The sequence below is a fragment of the Eublepharis macularius genome, chromosome 18 (assembly GCF_028583425.1).
Source record: "Eublepharis macularius isolate TG4126 chromosome 18, MPM_Emac_v1.0, whole genome shotgun sequence".
Classification (NCBI taxonomy): domain Eukaryota; kingdom Metazoa; phylum Chordata; class Lepidosauria; order Squamata; family Eublepharidae; genus Eublepharis; species Eublepharis macularius.
In genome coordinates, this window is record NC_072807.1 from 10,100,477 (window position 1) to 10,120,626 (window position 20,150).

At 45.7% G+C, this 20,150-nt stretch overlaps 1 protein-coding gene across 3 annotated transcripts; it reads right to left on the bottom strand.

The window, feature by feature from the left end:
- Positions 1-695: 695 nt before the first annotated feature.
- Positions 696-20,117, bottom strand: RABL3 (RAB, member of RAS oncogene family like 3). 3 transcript variants are annotated; one of them, XM_055003019.1, is made up of 8 exons: positions 20,020-20,117; positions 17,596-17,687; positions 16,258-16,387; positions 11,960-12,074; positions 6,827-6,977; positions 5,215-5,286; positions 3,838-3,876; positions 696-2,201 (listed from the first exon to the last, which is right to left on the bottom strand). In XM_055003019.1, the coding sequence occupies exons 1-8, from the start codon at positions 20,063-20,065 to the stop codon at positions 2,136-2,138; spliced, it is 711 nt and encodes a 236-aa protein (XP_054858994.1). In that variant the 5' UTR covers positions 20,066-20,117; the 3' UTR covers positions 696-2,135. The 3 variants fall into 3 exon arrangements, with proteins under 3 accessions (XP_054858994.1, XP_054858993.1, XP_054858995.1); XM_055003018.1 differs by having other exon boundaries at positions 3,832-3,876; XM_055003020.1 differs by lacking the exon at positions 3,838-3,876.
- Positions 20,118-20,150: the final 33 nt, after the last annotated feature.

The window sequence follows — 20,150 nt, forward strand, 5'->3', positions numbered from 1 at the left end:
CGTTTCGGCATTCCCCGAAAGAAGCCGAAACACTTTTGTTTCGGCATTCTTTCGGCATTCTGAATGCCGAAACGCACATCCCTACGGGTAGCCCAAACCCAGGAGAATTTTGACTTCTATCTTTCTGAACAAACTCTCTCCCATTACCCAACACACTGATTTTGCAAGTGCCCTTAGATTCAAAAGCAGGTTGTCATGTGTGAAGAAATTAAAGCTCCCTTAGTTCTACTTTCTGGATCCTAGCCAATAAATATTTCACAAATATGCAACGTGCAGAGTGATCTTAAGTACATTTACTCAGAAAAAAGCCCGACTGAGTTCTGCTGAAACTCATGCCTGGGAAATATAAATGAAATAGAAACCCAGAAAATTCTCTGTGCAAGTAAATTTATGTAAAATTTAAATTATTTGAATGCAACTGGTTTCAGCAGAGGTAATTCCATTTGAATTTTATTTTGGAAATTCATTCATTCTGCATTTATGCAAATAAATTGTCTGCCACATGTTTCTCAGTTAAAAAATTAGTTTACACTTGATGGAGTAATTAACAGAATTATTGAAAAATATGCAGTGTATTGAAAAATTATATATTTTAGGCTTCCCTTGTAGATTTTGACAGCAAGAATTGCTGAGTTTTCTGTATTTTGTTGTTTGCAGTTGGGGTTTTTGCAGTTTGCAGTTGGGTTTTTTTTGGAGGGGGGGGGCGTTCATTTTAAAATAAATGATTCCCAGAGATGACTGCATAACACAACACTTCATTTATCCAGAAGCAGCAGACAGAGATTGTCCAAATGGGGGCAGAATTCCAGAACAGATTCCCAGTTGCTGATAGGAAGAAAACACCAAAACACCAAGGGAGATGCGACTGTTGCTGCTACTCCTGCTGTGACCACAGAATGCCTCAGGAGGCTTTTGTACACAAGCTCTTTCGGCAGTACCACCTTCTTCTGACTTATTCCGGTGATGGGAAAACTGGTTCAGGAAGCATTTTTCTTTGGCGGCCCCATCACATGCCCTCAGTTCATGCATAACAACAGAACTGGGCCATGGATTTCTCAGGGTAACAGAATGTCCACAAGAAGAAGCAGTTACTGCTACAACTCTTCAGCGAGAGAAAGTAGCTTTCCCCTCTGATTTTCTGCCTTCCAAGATCTGATCCAAACAAATCAGTCTCTTATATTCATATGCTTCAATTATGATTAGAGGCCCAATTAACTGGGCAAGGTGTCCCTCGCTGCCAAACTGAGTTCTCTTGACTGATTTTATATCTTTTGCCCAGCTACACCCTGAGCATCCCATTGGCTCCTCTTGATCTCCTGCAGAGCATGGCAGTATCATATTAACTGTTCCCTGTCCTAAAGAGAAAGTACAGCTAACAAAGAAAACACGTTTAAAATCCGAAACCTTGGTTTTAGGAACATGCTTGTTTAATAGCTAGCAGTGCCTCTCCAAGCAAAGTTACACCCTTCTAACCGTGAAATCCTAAGCAGAGTTATTCCAGTCTAAGCCCACTGAAATCAATATGCTTAGACTGGAGTAACTCTGCTTCGGATTTCACTGTGAGTCCTTAGACGTTAATGGGCTTAGAAGGGTGCAGCTCCGCCCAGAGTGGCACTGCAAAAGTCAGCCAATTGAGGGAGAGCAGGGTTAATTACTGATAGCATTTTTTTTGCTGTTTATTTTCAGCCTAGTTTTTTCCCTATTACAATCAATGGCACAGCCTCAACTGGGGTATTGTTAAGTAAAGAAGAAAGCTTCATTCCCTGTAAACCTTTAATTCCTGGGTTAGTTTTAGATTTCTATACAGCAGGGTTGTGGATTCGTAAATCTTTCAAGTTCCAAGAAAAACATGCTACACTTTGGCATGAAAGCATGTCTCACAGCGGTACTGGAAAATACAGTGGTTTTTAGACATGATGTCTCAAAGGACCAAAACCAAGTGCCTGGTCCCCAAACGAGATCTGGGAATAAGTCTTCCTGTCTTATGTTCATGAGCACTTGTATTTCAACTATCTTCTTACTTTATGTGCTACAGAATCTGATTTGGTTTAGCCCAGGCATCGGCTGCAGAAAGGAATGTTGTAGTAAAAAGCAAGATAAATTATTTCCCACAGTCTCTTCATGGCAAAAGATGGTCAATCGTAGTGGAGACTCTTTGTAAACCCCCCTCCAAATCTTTTTCTCTCTGAGAAGCCAGAAATCTGTTGAAAGAGGAAAGAGAGACAATGACTTTATACAGACAGATACACTGATGCCTAGCTCGCAGCTGCATCAGTTTTCATATTACTTAGTTCTTCCAGCCTGTGCTCTCTAAGGCAGTTTAGCCCAGCCACACGTCACACTTTCTGATGGCTGCTGCTCCCCTCAACCAGACTTAGATCTAGAGGAGTTAGCTGTGTTAGTCTGTAGTTGCAAAATAGTAGAGTCCTGTAGCACCTTTAAGACTAACCAACTTTATTGTAGCATAAGCTTTAGAGAACTACAGCTCTCTTCGTCAGATGCATGGTATAGCATCTGACGAAGAGAGCTCTTGAAAGCTTATGCTACAATAAAGTTGGTTAGTCTTAAAGGTGCTAGTGGACTCTCTACCAATCTTAGCATTATGATCGGGGTCCATCAGTCACCATGACAGCAGTCAAGGGCTGAGCTGGGCAGAGGAGGCCCAGAAGCAGTAGTTGTTTATCCTCACTCCAAATTATGTCTCTGCCAGTGTGGGGCTTCCAGGCACTGTGACCACTGAGAATGTAGAAGCCTCCATGAAGAAAGCTGGAAGGAGTTGTAAGCAAACCCACAGAAAAGCAGACGCCCTCCCCTTGCTTGCTGGCCAACTGCCTGCAGGGGCTGAGAAGGGTGGGAGTAGGGTCACTGGTGGCTGTAGTGCAGTGCCTTAGGCATGGCAGCGGCTTACAACTTGGCTGCAGGTTCTACCTTCCTTCATTCAGAGATCCTAAACCTGGGGAGGGGGGAGGGGAAGGTGGTACATTCTGTTTTGTCTTAATTTTACACTTCCAGAGGATGGAGGTTTAAAACTCAGACCCTGCCTGAGGATTCAACCATCTTTTATTTCCTATTTTCCTGAACCCACAGGCACTGGAAACCCACAGTTTGTGATTCCAGTTCTTGGTATATAACATTGTCCTGGAAACATCATAAACCATGTCCTGTTAGTTCATTCTGCAGCTGCCATCCATTACATCAGACTTTGGCCTTTCCATACTCTGCTGTTCTTTGGCTAGTTTTCAGGTTTTAAGTTGTTAACATGGCTTTTGGGGGGGGCTTCCTCTTATCAAATGTGTAAAAATTGATGGTGCTATACTACTACTACTACTACTACTACTACTACCACCACCAACTGAACTTACATAATGCTCTTCTAGACAGATTAGTGGCCCACTCAGACCGGTGAACAAGTTAGTATTATTATTATCCCCACAATACAGCTGGGGCCGAGAGGAGTGCCCTGCAGAGCTCACGGCAATAGTAGGATTCAAACCAGCGGAGTACTGATTCGCAGCTGAATGACTTAACCACTGAGCTACAGCAGCTCTCTAATAACTAATAAATAATAACTAACATAGAATAAGCAGCATTTCCTTTTAAGGCATATGAGCAAGTGAGAAGGTGTGGACATCCAAATGTGGCCTACATAAATGGAAGGACCTTTGGGATTTTATCACCTGACCTTTGGGATTGTAGCCATGAATGACGAACAGGTAAGACGACAGATGAAATGCACCTTAAAGTATATGAAGGACTGATCTTTAAAGGCTTATGAATGTCAAGTCAACGTAACTAGCGTTGGTCAAGAAATGTGAAAACAGAAGAACGCACATATACCTGGTTCCCATCTCGTAAAAAGTATCTTTTCTCTATGACCTGAAATGATATTGTAAAGAGGAAGAACTGAGCAGATGTGATCACTCTTTCACATAATATGTCATTGCCAGCTGAGAAATTTCATTCTGAAAGCTCCAGGTTCTCTACTGGCTCAACTGTCTAGCCCGCAGAGCAAGTGTTTCTCATTTCAGAAACCAGGAGCAATTCTCATCCCACCTGGACAAGAGCCATTCCCAGAATAAACCCTGGGAGCACAAAGATGTCCAAGTGCTTCTCTGGCATTTAAATGAAAGACATGCTAGAGCTGGTTTTGTCCCACTCCAACAGGTTTAATAAGTGTACTTTCCCATGCCTGGTTATGTACAAGGGCATTCACGTTGCATTGCAGTCGGGAGTCAATACTGGAGAAGGGAGGGCCAGTGGTAGCCTATTAGAACTACCACCCATGCAGTCTCAAGCCAGGATGGTTCTGGAAGCCTCCCACAGCCCAAGGAATCCTCATCAGTGCTTTGCTCTTTCCTGCTCCCTCCTCCAACATGACGTCACAGCATGATTCAAAAAGACAAGACTTAAACACGCGCACTACTCCACTTCTGGTTCCATTTTGAAAGAGGAAAAAATTGCCACGTGCAGGGTTGGACTATAGAGTGGGGGGCGGGGTGGGTGCGTGGGTGAAAGAGAACACTGGGTTCAGCAAATGTAGCACATTGGTGGAGAGGTCCCACTGGCAGCAAATTTAGCGAGATCAATCTTGGTTGCAACCTGAGACCCAGTGCTACACTGGACTGCCCTAGCTGGACTTTCACTTCTGACATCACATTTCATTAACTGCAACTTCTCAAATCTTACATTAGTCTATTTATACTTACCAACAGGTAGTGGTTTAGGATGATTAAGATGTAGACATTGTTGGCACTAGAACAAAGATCCGTTACCCTAAATAATCCCAATGACAGAAGATGCTCAGAGCTTTAGCTGAAAACCTGGGAGCAGGCCGAAGGGCCACTGGCCAGGCCCTCAGGCACCTGGGAAACGTCCTGCCTGACCGTTCTCAATCTTTGCCTGCGTAACAGAGCACTTCACGTGTATTCCTGTTCTACGTGTGGCTTCTCCTGCATTTCTCTCTAGCTCTTCCTGATCTCTTCTCTCTAGCCTTGCCAACCTGCCCGATTACCTCTTGCCCTGGTTGTTTGGACTGCCTGTCTATTGGACCACAAACAACTAGTCTCTCTGGCCCCCTTCCCCTTGCGGCGCCTGGTGGCTGGGCATACACAATTGGAATTTCAGCTGCCTGTGTAACACCCAAGTCAATGTCTATGATTTTAAGATCTAAACTTGTATTTGAAATCAAAACAGAAACTTAACTAAAGGACTCACCTTATCGAAGAATCGACTGAGTTTGACAGCATTGGAGGAGCCAGCAGCCAAGTAGCGTGGACTGGTGCAGTCCTGAAATGCATAAGAGGTCTCTTTTATTTCTGTATTCATAGAAACTGCAGCACTTCTCAGGCACAAAAGCCTGCGTGTACGTCCTAGTGCATGGTGGCATATCAGGTCCACTTCACAGGAAAGCATCGCTTCCACGTTAAAAATCCTGGCAGAATAACCACGAGCTCAATGGAACACTGGAAGTCCCTATACGAAGACACAGGGACTTTACCCCCTCGGAGGTAAGAGAAGGAAAGACAAGACGGAGCAAGGCCACGGTGATAAGGACAAGGGCAAGGAATGCTGGGTGCAGAAAGGGATAGGAAGCCAGCACTGGGTTCCCAAGAGGGCTCTCACTCGGATGACGAGAGGCCCCTGGACAGTTCTGGACAGAAGCAAGGGACCTGGACCTGGACAAAGGACAGTCAGAGAGGAGGTTTTCCTCTAAGACAAGAGGGCCTTAGCTATCAATGGACCAACTGAGAATAAATGGTTTTTCTCCACTGCTAGCAAGACACCTTTTGTAAAGGAGTGGCTGGCAAATAAATCAAGTAATCACATTTAAAAATAATTTTCCGAACATGAAGGATCTTTGAAAAACGGCAGAGCATGAAATGTGTGTATAAAGCATTAGCTTTAAGTTCAGTGTATCAGAGAAGTCCTGTACCCATGTGGGTGAGTGTGGGTCTAGGACAAATTTGCAACTGTCTCATACACGTCCCATGATCCCACCTCATATGCACATAACAATCTCATGAGTCGTGACAGAAAAGTTTAGTTCTGAAATTACATTTTCGACACATTTGAAATTATACTCTGGCCACCTGGAGGTTTTTCTACCAGGTCCCCATTCCATCCATGCGCTCCTGCCATTTGCTATTGTTGGGCTGATATGACATCCAACCTGAAGAAGAACCCTACAAAACTTGCTGACTATTCTGCAATATTTGGATTGGCACTAAGGTCAATGTTTCTGTCAATGTTTCTTTTAAAATATCCTAATGGACCAAAGCTCCAGCACTGGTTCTCATGATCTTTGGAATGAATGTCTCTGATTATTATAGATCAAGATGGGTGGCCGTGTTAGTCTGTCTGTAGCAGTAGAAAAGAGCAAGAGTCCAGTAGCACCAATAAGACTAACCAAATCTATGGTAGGGTAGGAGCTTTCGAGAGTCACAGCTCACTTCTTCAGATACCTGAAGAAGTGAGCTTCTTCAGATCTGAAGAAGTGAGCTGTGTCTCACGAAAGCTCATCCCCTACCACAAATTTTGTTAGTCTTCTAGGTGTTATTGGACTCTGATTATTACGGCACGGTGCCCACCCCTTCTGTCTATAAGCAAGGAATGCTGAGATTGGTAGTTGTTGAGAGAGGGCTCAAACTGTCCCCTCCCCTCAAATCTGGGCCTTGGGAGGTGGGGGACTCTTTTTCACATCAGTGCTGAGAACTGTTAAGAAGAAAGTATTCGGTAAGAGGATCCCAGTCATTCGCTTTGCTTCCTGGAAAAAGTCTCCATGCATAATTTAAAAGTTCACCCAAACCCGACAAAAGAAGGTACCAACCAGATTAATTTCTTCCGCACTGAAATCCTCAGCAAGAAAGGCAGTTCTGGTCAAGACGTCATTGCGTTTGGACTCTGGGATCTGGTCCAGTTTGGTCCCTATGACAAGCAGTGGGATCTGGTTATCAGCAAACTGCTCCCGGTCATAATCCCTATGCAGGAAAAAGGTGGACACGGCTGTCAGCAAACGAGACCCCCCCCCCAATGGAATTCCAAAGACAATAGCATTAATTGGGGGTAGGGCATTTCTAAATGGTCTACTGGGGTGTGTAATTTGTGAGTTGTGATCCAGCTCTATGCACATTTGGCATCACATACGAGAACCCTGGATCAGATTCAGGGAACCAACCTCTGCTGGGCTGAATTATTCAACCGCAGGCAGCTGCGAGTAGCCAGAGCAGAAAGCGAGAGGGCAGCGGCACGAAGCGCAGGCAAGCTTTGCACCATGGCGGGAGAGCAGCAGGAGGCTGGCCAGGGACAGGAGGCAGCTGAAGATTCCCACCCCACTCCTCCACCCCCCCCCCCAGCTCCAAAAGAACCCTTCCAGCTGCTGCCGGCCGCCTTTTAAGCACCGTGGCTCTGGTGAGCCTCATCACCCCTTGCTTCAGCTCAAGCTGCGATTCTCTACTTTTACATTGTGCTTCTCTGGCTGGACATTGATTCCCCTCCTTCACTTTGGTTCTGTTGGGCTTTGTTGATTCACCTTGCACAGGAGTGGGACTTGCATTCGGGTCTGGCTTTCGGCCAGGGGCTGCCATTGCTTAAGGTTCCCTCTGCACAGAAAGCCTTGGAGATGTTTCCCCCCAAGGAAACAATGGCGAGTGGATGGGGGCAGCGTGTTCAGGGGCCCACAGAAAGTTTCTTCCCGAAACTTGGGGGGAAGGGGGTCTTTAGTGCACAGGAATGAGCAGGTTCCCTGCAAACGTGGTGGAGTTTGCTTGAAAAATGTCTCCCTGCCCAGTCCCCTGGATATTTCCTCCCATTATTCCCCAGAGGAAATAATGGATGGGATAAATTTGGGATTCTCTAACCGGATTAGAGAATCTGACCCAGATTTCAGGGAAACCGATTATTATTTTTTGGTATCCCTGAAACCCGGATCCTGATCACCTGGATTTTTTTTTTTTGGGGTGCACATGTCAGAGTGCACTCAATGTTTCTGCAAGCAGCATTGTATGTTGAGGGAAGCACAGAGAAAGCACAGGTCGCCACCTGAGATGTAGGATAGAGGACTACAAGGGGAGATCTGGGTTTAAATTCTCACCTAGCCATGGAGCGCCCTGGGTGACTTTGGGCCAGTCACTTTTCTACCTTGTTAAGTTAAAACAGGAGAGGGGGGAATGTATAGTACGCTGCCCTTTCTTTCTTGAAGAAAAAGGGATAGTAAAATAAAGTAAAAGAATATTAGTTTGGAGCTACAGTTATAAGGGATACAACAGTTTTGTTAGGATGGATGTGTGAGAGTGAGAATATGAAAAACAGGGTCAAATAGGAGAGAAAGCCCTTGGTAAGACAGAAGACATGTAGGAAGCAGGGAACAGAGGGAAGACCTGTACTAAGGGAAGACATGTAGGAAGAAGGGAACCGAGGTAGGAAGAGTCGGTACTAGCAACAGACAGAGTAATTATTTATTTATTTATTTATTTATTCAATTTATATACCGCCCATCCCAGGGGCTCTGGGCGGTGAACAGTTAAAATTGATAAAAACAAAACTAAAATCAATATACAAATAATAAAACAAATTAACAAGGTGCAGTGGTGGGGAGAACCTTCCCCACCCCAAATTGCTGACTACATAAGCTGCAAAAGCCTGAAAGAAACAGCCATCAAATCAAGTCTTATACATGTATTTGCTGGTATTTTCCTCTGCCCTCACCCCAGAACTTTCTTCCTGGAAGCTCCAATGTTGGATGACAATTATATGCACTGAATGAGTCCAGCGCAAAGCTGCAAGGGCTTCTGGGAAGAGAACTGGAAATGAGGTGGAATCTAAAGAAGGGCTTTCCCCAAACTCCTTACATACATTTTAATTTGCTGCTAAAGAATCAAAACCATCATTTAAAAAACGAACTGGCCTTTCCCCACTATTCCAATGTACGCAGATTGGGAGAGGGAGGGCACGAAGGGATGAGCTGGTGTGAGGCTCTTGTGGCCCTTTCTTATATGCTCAGGGTAATGCCAGGAAGGAATTTTCCTCCAGGCCAGATTGTCTAGGGATCCTGGAGGTTTTTTGCCTTCCTCTGGGCATGAAGCAGGGGTCACTGGGGGAGGCGAGGGAGGGAAACAGCCATGAATGTCCTGCACTGTGTGGAGGCGTTGGACCAGATGACCCTCGGCGTCTGCTCCAGCTCTACCTTTCTGCATTTCTATGTTGTTGTTGTTTTTAAAAAATCTGTGTTTCTTAAGTGGCTAGAAGTTGGAAAAGTCAGCAAGGCAGGAAAACCAGGAATGGATTTTTTTTTCTTGGAGGAACAGGCTTGTGGGTTCAGCCATTATATTTCAAATCCTGCTAAGTCTGTGCCCAGAATTAATTAGGTGGAGAGGCAGGAGGCCACAACTATTCAGTGCTCAACGGTAAAGCATTTGCTTGGCATGAAGACAATCTCTGGCATCTCTCATTAAAATGCAACGTGAAAGACCTCTGACCAGGACCCCAGAGAGCTGCTGCCAGTTCTGCGAATGCTCAAAGGCACCTCTGCTGGCACTCAGCCCCAACGCCCAAAACAGACCCCTGTGCTCAGCGCCAGAGAAGTCTTCGCAGATTAAGGAAAAACTGCTGAGACGTATTCCAGAGGCGGATTGTTATTGTGTCAAAATCAAGAAGAATCTGGTTTCCCCTCCAAGATGAACAGATTTATAAGCTATATGGCTACAGCCGACTCCATCAAATGCTTGAAATGAATCCTCATTTCGACCATAAATAGTTCTTCTCATGAAACATCTTATATGGAATTATTTACTTGCATTGTGGTTCAGTTCTAAAACTTACTCTGAGAAAGCTGGGAACAGTGGAAATGTTCAACATACACACAGAACACAGCTGTGGATATTTCCCCATTCTTGCTGCCGCAAATGGCGCAGCTGATCTGGGCAGTTCCTACTGCAGGCATCACACGGTTTCCATGTGGTCTATGGACTACTTTTCTACAAGATCAAAAAGAGTCCAGTAGCACCTTTAAGACTAACCAATTTTATTGTAGCATAAGCTTTCGAGAATCACAGTTCTCTTCGTCAGATGCATGGAGGGCAGGCATTATTCTGCCCTGCCAGGCTACCAGATCTCTTGCATGGTATAGTGGTCAGAGTGTCAATCCAGGACCTGGGAGATCCAGGTTCGAATCCCCACTGTGCCATGGAAACTTGCTGGGGGACCCGGGGACAGTCACAAGCTCTCAGCCTGGAGGAGAATGACGCCAGCTGCCTTCTGACCCCAACTGAGGAGAAAGGCAAGGTGCACTTAAAATAAATAAGTAAGTAAGTAAGTAAATAAGTCGCATGCTGAGAGAGAGAGATTTCAACTAAGCAGGCGGCAGACTGAAATCTCCCATCCCCCTCCTTTGGGCTCCAAAGCCAGGCTACGGCAGAATCCCCAGATAAAAATGGCTTTTGGATTGAGGAATGATAAGCATCTATGAATATCTTTAGACAGGGTCACACACAAAAAGTCCACCTTCTTGCTCACACTCGCTCCTAATCCCCGCCCCCGCAAGCAGTATTCTTAGGAACTACTGCCATTCATCACGCACTTAAGAAGGTGGCGTGCCTTCCTCTGCAGCCTGCTTGATTTGGTCTCAAGCACAGTCAGCCTATGAGAAACAAGGACAACAGACTGAACGACAAGCACAGGAGACACTGGCTCCTTCACTACTGAAACAGAATTGTAGGATTGGAAGAGACCTCCAGGGTCATCTAGTCCAACCCCCTGCACAATGCAGGAAATTCACAACTACCTCTCCCTGCCACCCCCCACCCACCCCAGTGACCACTGTTCTATGCCCAGAAGTTTGCAAAACCCCACCAGAATCCCTAGCCAAACTGACCTGGGGAAAATTGCTTCCTGACCCCGAAGTGGCAATTGGCCTTACCCTGGGCATGTAAGAACGGGCCACGAGAACTAAGCCTTCCTGCCCTCCCTCTCATGATCTGCCCAGGTTCACAAAACCAGCATTGCTGTCAGATGGCCATCTAGCCTCTGCTTAAAAACCTCCAAAGAACAAGAGCCCACCACCTCCCGAGGAAGCCCGTTCCACTGAGGTACCGCTCTAACTGTCAGGAAGTTCTTCCTAATGTTTAGGAATACTCAGATAGCTAAACACAAGTAATGGCCTTTCTCTCAGTGAATCCTCCAGTCCAGCAAACAGGCGGGGCAAACGATCTTCTTGCCTTACCTCGACTGGGGGGAAGGTAATGTCATGTCATGTGCTCCTTTCATTTGCAAAACTGAACAGACCTGCGCTGCATCTAGTAGTGCTCTGGCATCCGTGGTTCACTGCCATCACCCACACATGGAATATATATGCTGTGATCTCCTCGGAAGATATTCTCGTGCTGACACAGGCCGTCTCCACTGTGTGGGAGGTGGGCTATGGGCTGCACAGAACATAATAGACAAGCCAGGCCCTTCTCTGCAGTGAGCCCATGAAACCATCTTATGCAGAGTCCATCTAGGCCAGAACTGTCCACCCTGACCGGCTGTCACTCTCTGCAGAGGTCTTACCCAGCCTTGCGACCTGAGATATTTTATCTGAAGATGCTGGGAATTTACAGGAACACACTTATACTGAACCAGGCCATCCGTCCATCCAGATCAGTGTTTTCTACTCAGACCGGCTGCAGCTTTCCAGGGCCTCTCGCAGAAGGTCTTTCACATCATCTATTATCTGATCCTTTCTTTTAACTGGAGATGTTGAGGACTGAACCTGGGACCTTCTGCATGCCAAGAAGACACTTTACCACTGAGCCACAGCTCAAATTTTTAATTTGGGATCTTCTGTGTGTAACGTATATCCTCTTTCACTAGCTATGACCCCTACCAGATGGACACAACCTCACTGCACCTCTTTTCCCTTTGTGACTGTTCCTAAAATGTCACCCAGCACAGTGGAGACAGAGCACTGTCTCTGCACACTCACCCATTTGTGACCAGGACTCCTGATGGAGTTGCATCTCTGTTGAGAGCTTCCAAAGACCACCGGTACAAGTTCTGGGAGGACTTCTTGTTGGTTAAGTCATGTACTAAAACGATGCCTAAGGACAAAAAGGCCAGACGCATATTAAACAACTTCATCCAAACTTCACCAAAAGCAGACTAGGAGACCAAAGAGGTTGGATTCCGGGTGCTGAGGCAGCTCTGGCCCTGCGTTCTCTAGTCAGCAGCCCCGCTGCCCCAACACGGACACTGTACCCGTTTTGAACATGCTTTCAAATGGAGTTTATGATGTGGAGTGGGCGGCTGCTGTTTACTGGGAAAGAAATGCAAGCACACTGCAAAGAATCCCATGGTTATCTGCATGTCACTACAGTACCGCTAAACGAGTGGCTTGTTAAAGGGCAAAACACCCACACAAGCAATTTCTGGACTGACATCCATTTTTATTTCCTCTCTCTCCTGCTAGTGCAGCTTATTTGTGTGAACTGATGGAGTACGGTTTTAATTTGCAATAAAAAGATCAGGGTGGAATTTGGATAAACAGACCAGAGGAAGCCTCTATACTGTCCAATAAGGTTTTAGGGGGTGTGAAATGAGGCTGCCTGCACCCCTAAGCAAGGCATGCCAAGGTATTCAGGGATACAAAAGGGGTTGTGGTGTGCTTAGGCGGAGCCTGCTGGCTGCTCAGGCAGAGAAGGTGGCGTGCACCCCACAGGAGCCAGCTCTGGGTTTCCCCGCCACCCAGCTGGCCGCTGCAGCAGAGGAACTGGCTCTGGTCCTTCCTGCCCCTCAAATGGCTGCTGTAGTGGTGGAGGAGGCCCTTCCCTGCCACCCAGTGGAGGGGCAGGAAGGGCCAGAGGAGGCAGCTCTGGCCTTCCCCGCTGCCCAGCTGTGGTGCTGGAGGACAGTTTTGTGGAGGCCACGGACAGGCAAAAAGACTGATAACTGGGTTCTAGATCAAATCAAGCCTGAATTCTCCCTAGAAGCTAAAATGACAAAACTGAGGCAGGATCTGAGCCAGTCTGTTAATGGTAGGACATTCTGGAGGTCTCTCATGCATAGGATCGCTGTAGGTTGGAGGCGACTTGATGGCACGTAACACACAGTATGGCACAGCTGCACCTGGGCTGCACTGCTTCAGGTTGCAGATGGGGGCGCACATGATGGAGCGCTCCTCTGAAACCCAAGGGACCTCCCCCCGCCCCCGGAAGCCTTTTTGATCTGGTGTACTGTTATCAACAGCTAAGTCCTTGGCTAAGCATTAAGGCTCAACGGTCCCAGCTGAGAAACAGGAAAGTCTGACTTGGAAAGGTGAACCTCATGAAGCATGCCGTTCCGAAACAGAAGTATACAGGTTGCAACGGAAGAGCAGCTCTTATCCTCTATAATTCCTGCACCACTGATGACTTTCCTTGACAAATAACATATTATAGTTTCCATCCATCTCTTGTCTGGGGGCTCCCAGCAACCCCTCAACCAGGGAACTGGTTCACACTGCTTAGCTTCAGCAATGCCTTCACACCGATCTCATACCATCCACCAGAACTACTATTCTGCACCATGATATTAATGCCCACACAAAACCCTTGGGAGACACTGCTAGCAGGGCGGAGAAAACACTCAGCTATGTTTTTCTTCTAAGGGAAGCACTGGAGACTTTCAACTAGTATCTGATGTTAATGATGGGGGCTAATAAACCACAACTAAATCTAGACAAAAAGGAAATGTTCAACCAAATCTCCAAGTGTCCATCCCTCTAAGAGTCCAAATTTACAGTATGGGGATGCTGTTCGATTACTGATGGGTGTACAAATGGCATCTACAGTTCACACGACCTTTTACTAACTAACCACACATTCCGACTGGAACAGAAAAGTATAGTACCTGGGTGGGCCTTCTTAAAGCCTTGGAGGGCCTACAAGGGGCCCCAAACAGTGACTGGGTTGATAACTGGGACACTCTACGATGAACCTATTTCTCCAGTGATCAAAGGACGATTGACCCACAGTCACCCAGCAAGCTTCTATGACAGAACGGGGGTTTGAACCTGGGTTTCCCAGATCCTAGTCTGATGCTCTAAACACTTCACAATGCAAATAATAGCATAATATTAAAAAAACAGCACCAAGGGCAACCCTTGAGCCCCCTGTTGACAAATATTTATCTTCAACAACTATGCATGCTTTGTGGGAAAACGTGTCCCTGAAAAATAAAACCAAGTTGAGAAAGGTTGACTTGGAAGAGCTGATGGAGAAAGAATATCCAAATTCTTCTGACTTCATATTTGCAGATTTGCTGATATGACATGCTGTCCAGGTGACAAAGAGCAGAGTGAACTGAAATGATGACAGTTTTATGTTTTTCCAAGACAGCATGAGTTCTTGGCAGTGCCGTCTCCATCCCACACCCATTTGTGACCGCTTCAGTCAGATGCTGGTGTGGCAGACAGTCTAGCTACACTGTAGTGGAGTAAGGGCCTTGAGTGCAAAGCTAGCCATTTGGCAGCCTCTGACACACAGAAAAGGTCTGGGCTGTCAGTAAGCCAAGGCACCTGTAAGACTTACCCAGAAGAACCCTTCAGAAGACATGGCCTGGCCTTTCAAACAAACAAAGCCACAGGGAAAAAAACCCGGGTAGCTGTGTTAGTCTGTCTGTAGCAGCAGAAAAGAGCAAGAGTCCAATAGCACCTATAAGACTAACAAAATTCGTGGTAGGATAGGAACTTTTGTGAGTCACATGAAGTGAGCTGTGACTCATGAAAGCTCATACCTTACCACCAATGTCATTAGTCTTAGAGGTGCTACTGGACTCTTGCTCTTTTCTACCACAAAACAAACTATAAGTTGTTTTCTCTCTGAAGACACATTTGGGACCAAAGAACCAATTCAGTCTGGATCATATATGGCACTCTTAACAGGTAAGAAACACAAGAAGGGACTACTGGATTGGACTGAGCCCTAAAACAGGCCTAAGAGATGAAAAAAGTCAGGGCTTCAGCTATCAGATCTTGATAAGCTGCTAGTTCACCCGGTAAGACAACAGGCTTGGAAAAATGCTCACATGCAAGAAATGGAGCCTCCCTTCGAAGTAACTTCTGAAGATTATCCAATGGCTATAAAAAAGACCATCGTTTGGAGACTGCTATTCCAGTGCCTGAACTGAGTCAATGACAACGTACATTTTACTAACCTGGCATCTCTGGCTAATTTGCTTTATGAAGAAAAATAAAACAAAAAATAAACTACTGATTCTTTTAAAAATGAAATAAAAATTCCTAAAACCATTTTATTTGTAATATTTTTATTTGTAATTAATCACTTGAGTTAGTAATTTACTACCTGTCGGTTTTTGTTCAAGTTCTACAAGTTTTCTCTCTTAATGTAAAATTTCTCCATGTTGTTCAGCACACTCAGTTAACACCTTTGGGGCTGCTGGGACAAAGATCCATGAGCTCTTTTCATCCACACTGCTGCAGAAGCCAACAAAAAACCTCTAGTGTCCACAGCCAACTTGGCGGTGGCAGGCAGCATGAATTTCTAGCATGTTAATTAAGGGCATAGGGGCTGCTTCCCGATGGCACCGCATGCCAGCTTCCGCACTGCAGCGAGCGCCACATTGATGCTGGCATCTACTGTGGCCTGCTCTTTCTTGTGACATTTACAGTCGGAAAGGATTCAGAGATAGCAAAGATAAAAGACATGTTGGAGAAAAATTATACAATGATCACTGGAGAAATGGATGTTTTGCCAATACTGTTGTCCGGGGTTTACTGGCTCCTGACTGGCAGCTTACTGACTGCTGACTGACAGCTGCTCTGCCTAACCCAATGATGGCTGACATCAGCTGCCAATGAAGCCGGAGAGCTGGCTCAGCTGGGAAGGCACACAGAGTGGGTTCTGCCAGACAGACGCTGGAGCCTTCCCAGGGCAAGAGGGTAAGATCAGCCAAGCACAGGACTTGTCCCCTGGAGGTCCTTGCAGAAGCCTGGGGAAGCCTATTTAGACAGATGGGGATGGTGGCCAAGGAGGACATGCATGACCAGGCTTCCTGGACAGCAGAGCAATGGGTGGGGAAGTACAGGGTGCAGGCTGCAGTATACCACCTCCTCTTCCAAGCCAGTGGGGTTTTTAAGGAGACAGGCCAAGAGCAGAAAGAGAGGAGTTGGGTGCAGTATACCCTTTCTCAATGCCCACAGATCCACGATGCAGCAGCGATCAGGGCAACGCCTGCCAACCCTGCACGACTGTAATAGTGAAAAAGGAGGAGAGGAGCCTACCTTACCATTGACTGAATTGTAGAACACAACCCGGGTGCTTTTCACACTACTGGCACTGCCCACTGAGCCACCAACATCCCATAATTCAATGTAGTAGGTTTTTTCTTCTGGAGTGCCTTCTTTGTAGTCGTGAATCTGACAATAAATAGAAGAGAAAAGCTGACTTTTAGTTAAAAAGTGAACAACCACAAACCAAGCCCACCTTCTTTTGCACAGAGATCCGGTCACAGTCATTCACATACTGCCACCAACATACACAGCGCTGACCCTCAGCGCGGTATCTGCAGCTAAAAGACTGGAGTTGTCCAGGACAAGCTAGATTGGAGGACTCTTGAACCAGGCCCGGCTGAGATTCAATTGAACAGTTAAGAGGGGAGCCTCTGGTCTCATCCATTCCTTCTTGCAAGGAGAGTAAGGTCTGCAATCCTGCCAGTACTTAGGCTTCAGTGTTGACTGCTTTGCTCTTGGGGGAGACTGGTGGTTGGCAGAAGCGAGTGACTGGCAGGGGGCGGGGGGCAGATCTGCCTAAAGCTCAGATGGGAGCTGGTTGTCTCAGAGAAGGCAGGTGGTCTTCTGTGGAAGGTAACGGGCTGCAAGGAGATTGGGGTATAATAGGAACCATAGGGACTACTCTCCTCTCATGGAGTCTCTCTCTTTCCTAGGGAGTCCTCCTACAGCGATGAGGTTGGACCGGGACAGATCCTTGCATTGGACTATGTAACAAACAAATCAAAGGTCCTTATCACCAAGACCTTCATGGGAAAGAAGGGTATTGGAGAAAGGATTTAAGAAGATGAGAACTGCCTTGAGTCTTGGTGGGAAAAGAAGACTATAAATAACCATCAGCATATTGGTGCCGTTTCATTCTGCATCAATCCCATTTTATTTAAATATTAAAAAATGTGAAGGAACAAACCACTGAGGAACGACACAAAAGAGATCCTGGGGCGGGGGGGGGGGGGCGGAGAGAGAAAGAATTATTCCCTAACATCACCTTGGGGTACAATCGGTCCAAGACAACACAGTAGGTTATCCCCTGACCTCCTGCCCAATCTTTGGGTTACAAATCAGGTTGAGGAATTATAAAGCACCTTTTCCAGTCAAAGAAGGGCTTAGACATATTCTACTCCCCCACCATTATAATTGTTCAGAAACTGACCAGTAACTCGATTTATCCAATTACAATCTTTGAAAGTTCTCTATCCATCCTAATTATATATTTTTTACTGTCCCAACTGTGCTTTGGAGTTTTAGCTCCGCTTAAATTACATGTCTCATTTCTTGCAGTCTTTGAAACACAGCAATAATACATCAAAGCACTAGGAGTTAATTAGTTCACCTACTCGGACATCTACAGAGCAGCCCACAGTCCAAGACGGATTTCCCAACATTTGATTGTGACACAAAAGGTGAACAAGGGATGACTTCCCGACACCTGCAAGAGAATTACAAAGCAAACCTTCATAGTAAGCATGCAAAAACATTGTCTTTAATATTATTTCAACTTAAATGTAAGGTTAAAATCAAGAATGGATGCACAGGCTTAGCTGACCCTATACTCAGAGAAAGAGGAACGTTTATGAGCAACTCAAATACTTGGGTTTGGAGACAAATTTCACAGTGAAAACAGTACTCTAACATTTTATATAACAATGATGCATAGTTAACTCTCTTGTGCTCCTCATGGAAAGCTGTAAATCTGTGTGGAAAACAAAGGTAATGTGTCCAGAGTGCTGGAAGAACTCAAGGCTTAGTCAGTAACCAATTACAGAGCAATATTTGGAGAAATGCAGCTTAAAATATTTTCTGTAGGTGTGAATTTGAAATATAAAGTAGCCATTGCAAATCTTAAAACGTTGCCCCCATTCCCACGTATCAAGCAAGCATATGAGCACGGGGTATAAAATATCATATGAAACAGTGTCTGAGAGTCAAGGAGTATGTTTCATTTGGTGGATTATAAAGGAAATAGCAACAACGCCCATTGTGTGAAAAAATACAACAAGCTCTAGAAAACTGATTTGGCAGACCCCCTCCCGACGGCAAACGGGTGCTTTGCTGTGCTCAAGGCAATGCGCCTGTGTGAGGATAAAAAGTGAGTCATCGCCAATATGACTTGCCTTTTATATAATAGGATTGCACATGAATGCCAAGATTTGCCAGTTTTTCCCAGGTTGCAACCATAAGCAGATTTATTAAGAACTGTCAAGTTCAATGGGACACCTCTCTTTCTTGCAAACAACTGCTACTGTGGTGTCTTTGAGGGCGTGGCTATAATTTTTGTCTGTATTATAAGCAATCTCTCAAAGAAAAACCTGTCCTACATTTAAGTTCCTGGTTCATCACTAAACAACACACATGAACTCCATCTTTACCAAAGCCGATTTATGTAACAGTGTAATCCAAGCAGCGTTATATCCTTCCAAGTCCACTGAAGTCAATGGGTTTAGAAGGGAGCAACTCTGCTCAGGATGGCGCTGATTGTGCATCAGCCCACCTGAGCAGTGCATACATGATTTTAACTAAGCTCACTGTATGCTGGCTACACTTATGCTTGCAGGTGAAGACTTTCACAGTCATGCAACACTCAAAGAGCTTGAAGGAGAAGAGGTGGCTATTACATTTTTGAACCCCACTGACAAAAGCATGTGGTAGGCACCAAAGATTTCATGTGCCATCCCTGGCCTGTCAGATTCCTTGACATCCTGAAAAGACTGTTTTCAGCTAGGTGGACCATCAGTCTGCACAGTCCCTCAATTTGCCCGCTGCCAACTGGCAAAGCAACCAGCAGCTCTAGGTACGTATATCTTGATCCAGCTTAATAAGAACCAAGCTGTAAAGATAAAAGCAGTTGACGGCATAGGCGCTCAAAGGGCACCCAGCCATGAAGCTGCCACCATAGAGAGTTAGTCTTCCAGGAAAAGATGATCCAAATGGGGGTGCTGTTGACTTTACTGGCTTTACATGACAGCAAGCCAACTCATGCAGTAAGTAATAATCTGTGGGTCCCAGAGGGCAAGGAAGGTGCAATACCTATCACTTCATCATGTCTCTTCTCCCAGAACTGTTACAAATCCTGATGTGGTAAAGTGTATGGAGTGAATCATTTCAGGCTGCAAATACATCATTTTTTAATTTTTAAACTCTTAATTTTTTTCATAACAATATTCATTACACAGGCCAACAAAAGATAATTATGCTCCTTTCCCAGGATACTAGGTGTCACAATACAGTGTGACATTAAATGCTTCAACAGATGAGTAAAAAAGTAGCAAGAACTAGTTAACATACAACGCATTTATTTATACCCCATAGTTAATGTATTTTACATAACTTTTACAAAAGACTAAAAGACTACTTAAGCAATAGATCCAGAGGAGTTAGCCGTGTTAGTCTGTAGTAGCAAAATCTAAAAGAGTCCAGTAGCACCTTTAAGACTAACCAACTTTATTGTATCATAAGCTTTCGAGAATCACAGTTCTCTTCGTCAGATGCATCTGACAAATAACACTACTGTTCTGTGGCATGGCGTGTCCTGTCTGTTTGCATAGACTACTACAGAGGCCACCCTCCAAAGCAGCTATTTTCTCCAGGGTAACTAGTTTCTCCAGGCACCACCTGGAGGCTGGCAACCTTATACAGTGGTACAGTCCCTTTTTTGGTGTGTGTGTGTCTCTCCACCCCCCCCCCCCCCGGGCAGGGCTCTACCACTCCTTTCTGGGGCATACGCGGCTCAGACCCGGGAGCCGCTGGGAGGGCGCTCTCACCTGAATCCCCCAGCACCAACACCTTCACCCTCTCCAAGGCAGCCATCTCCCCTCCACACACCAACCGCCACCACCTCTAGTCAACAAGCACCGCCGACTACAACCGCCCCCCCAACGACGGCCCAATCAAG

Bases quoted from the DNA above. Each gene is read 5' to 3' on its own strand.
- RABL3 (XM_055003018.1), bottom strand. From the start codon at position 20,065: ATGGCTGCCTTGGAGAGGGTGAAGGTGTTGGTGCTGGGGGATTCAG. The intron at 6,978-11,959 runs GTGAGTGTGCAG...TTTCCTGCATAG, and splicing joins GGAGTCCTGGTCACAAATGG to GGATTATGACCGGGAGCAGT. The intron at 3,877-5,214 runs GTGAGTCCTTTA...ATATCATTTCAG, and splicing joins TCAGTCGATTCTTCGATAAG to GTCATAGAGAAAAGATACTT.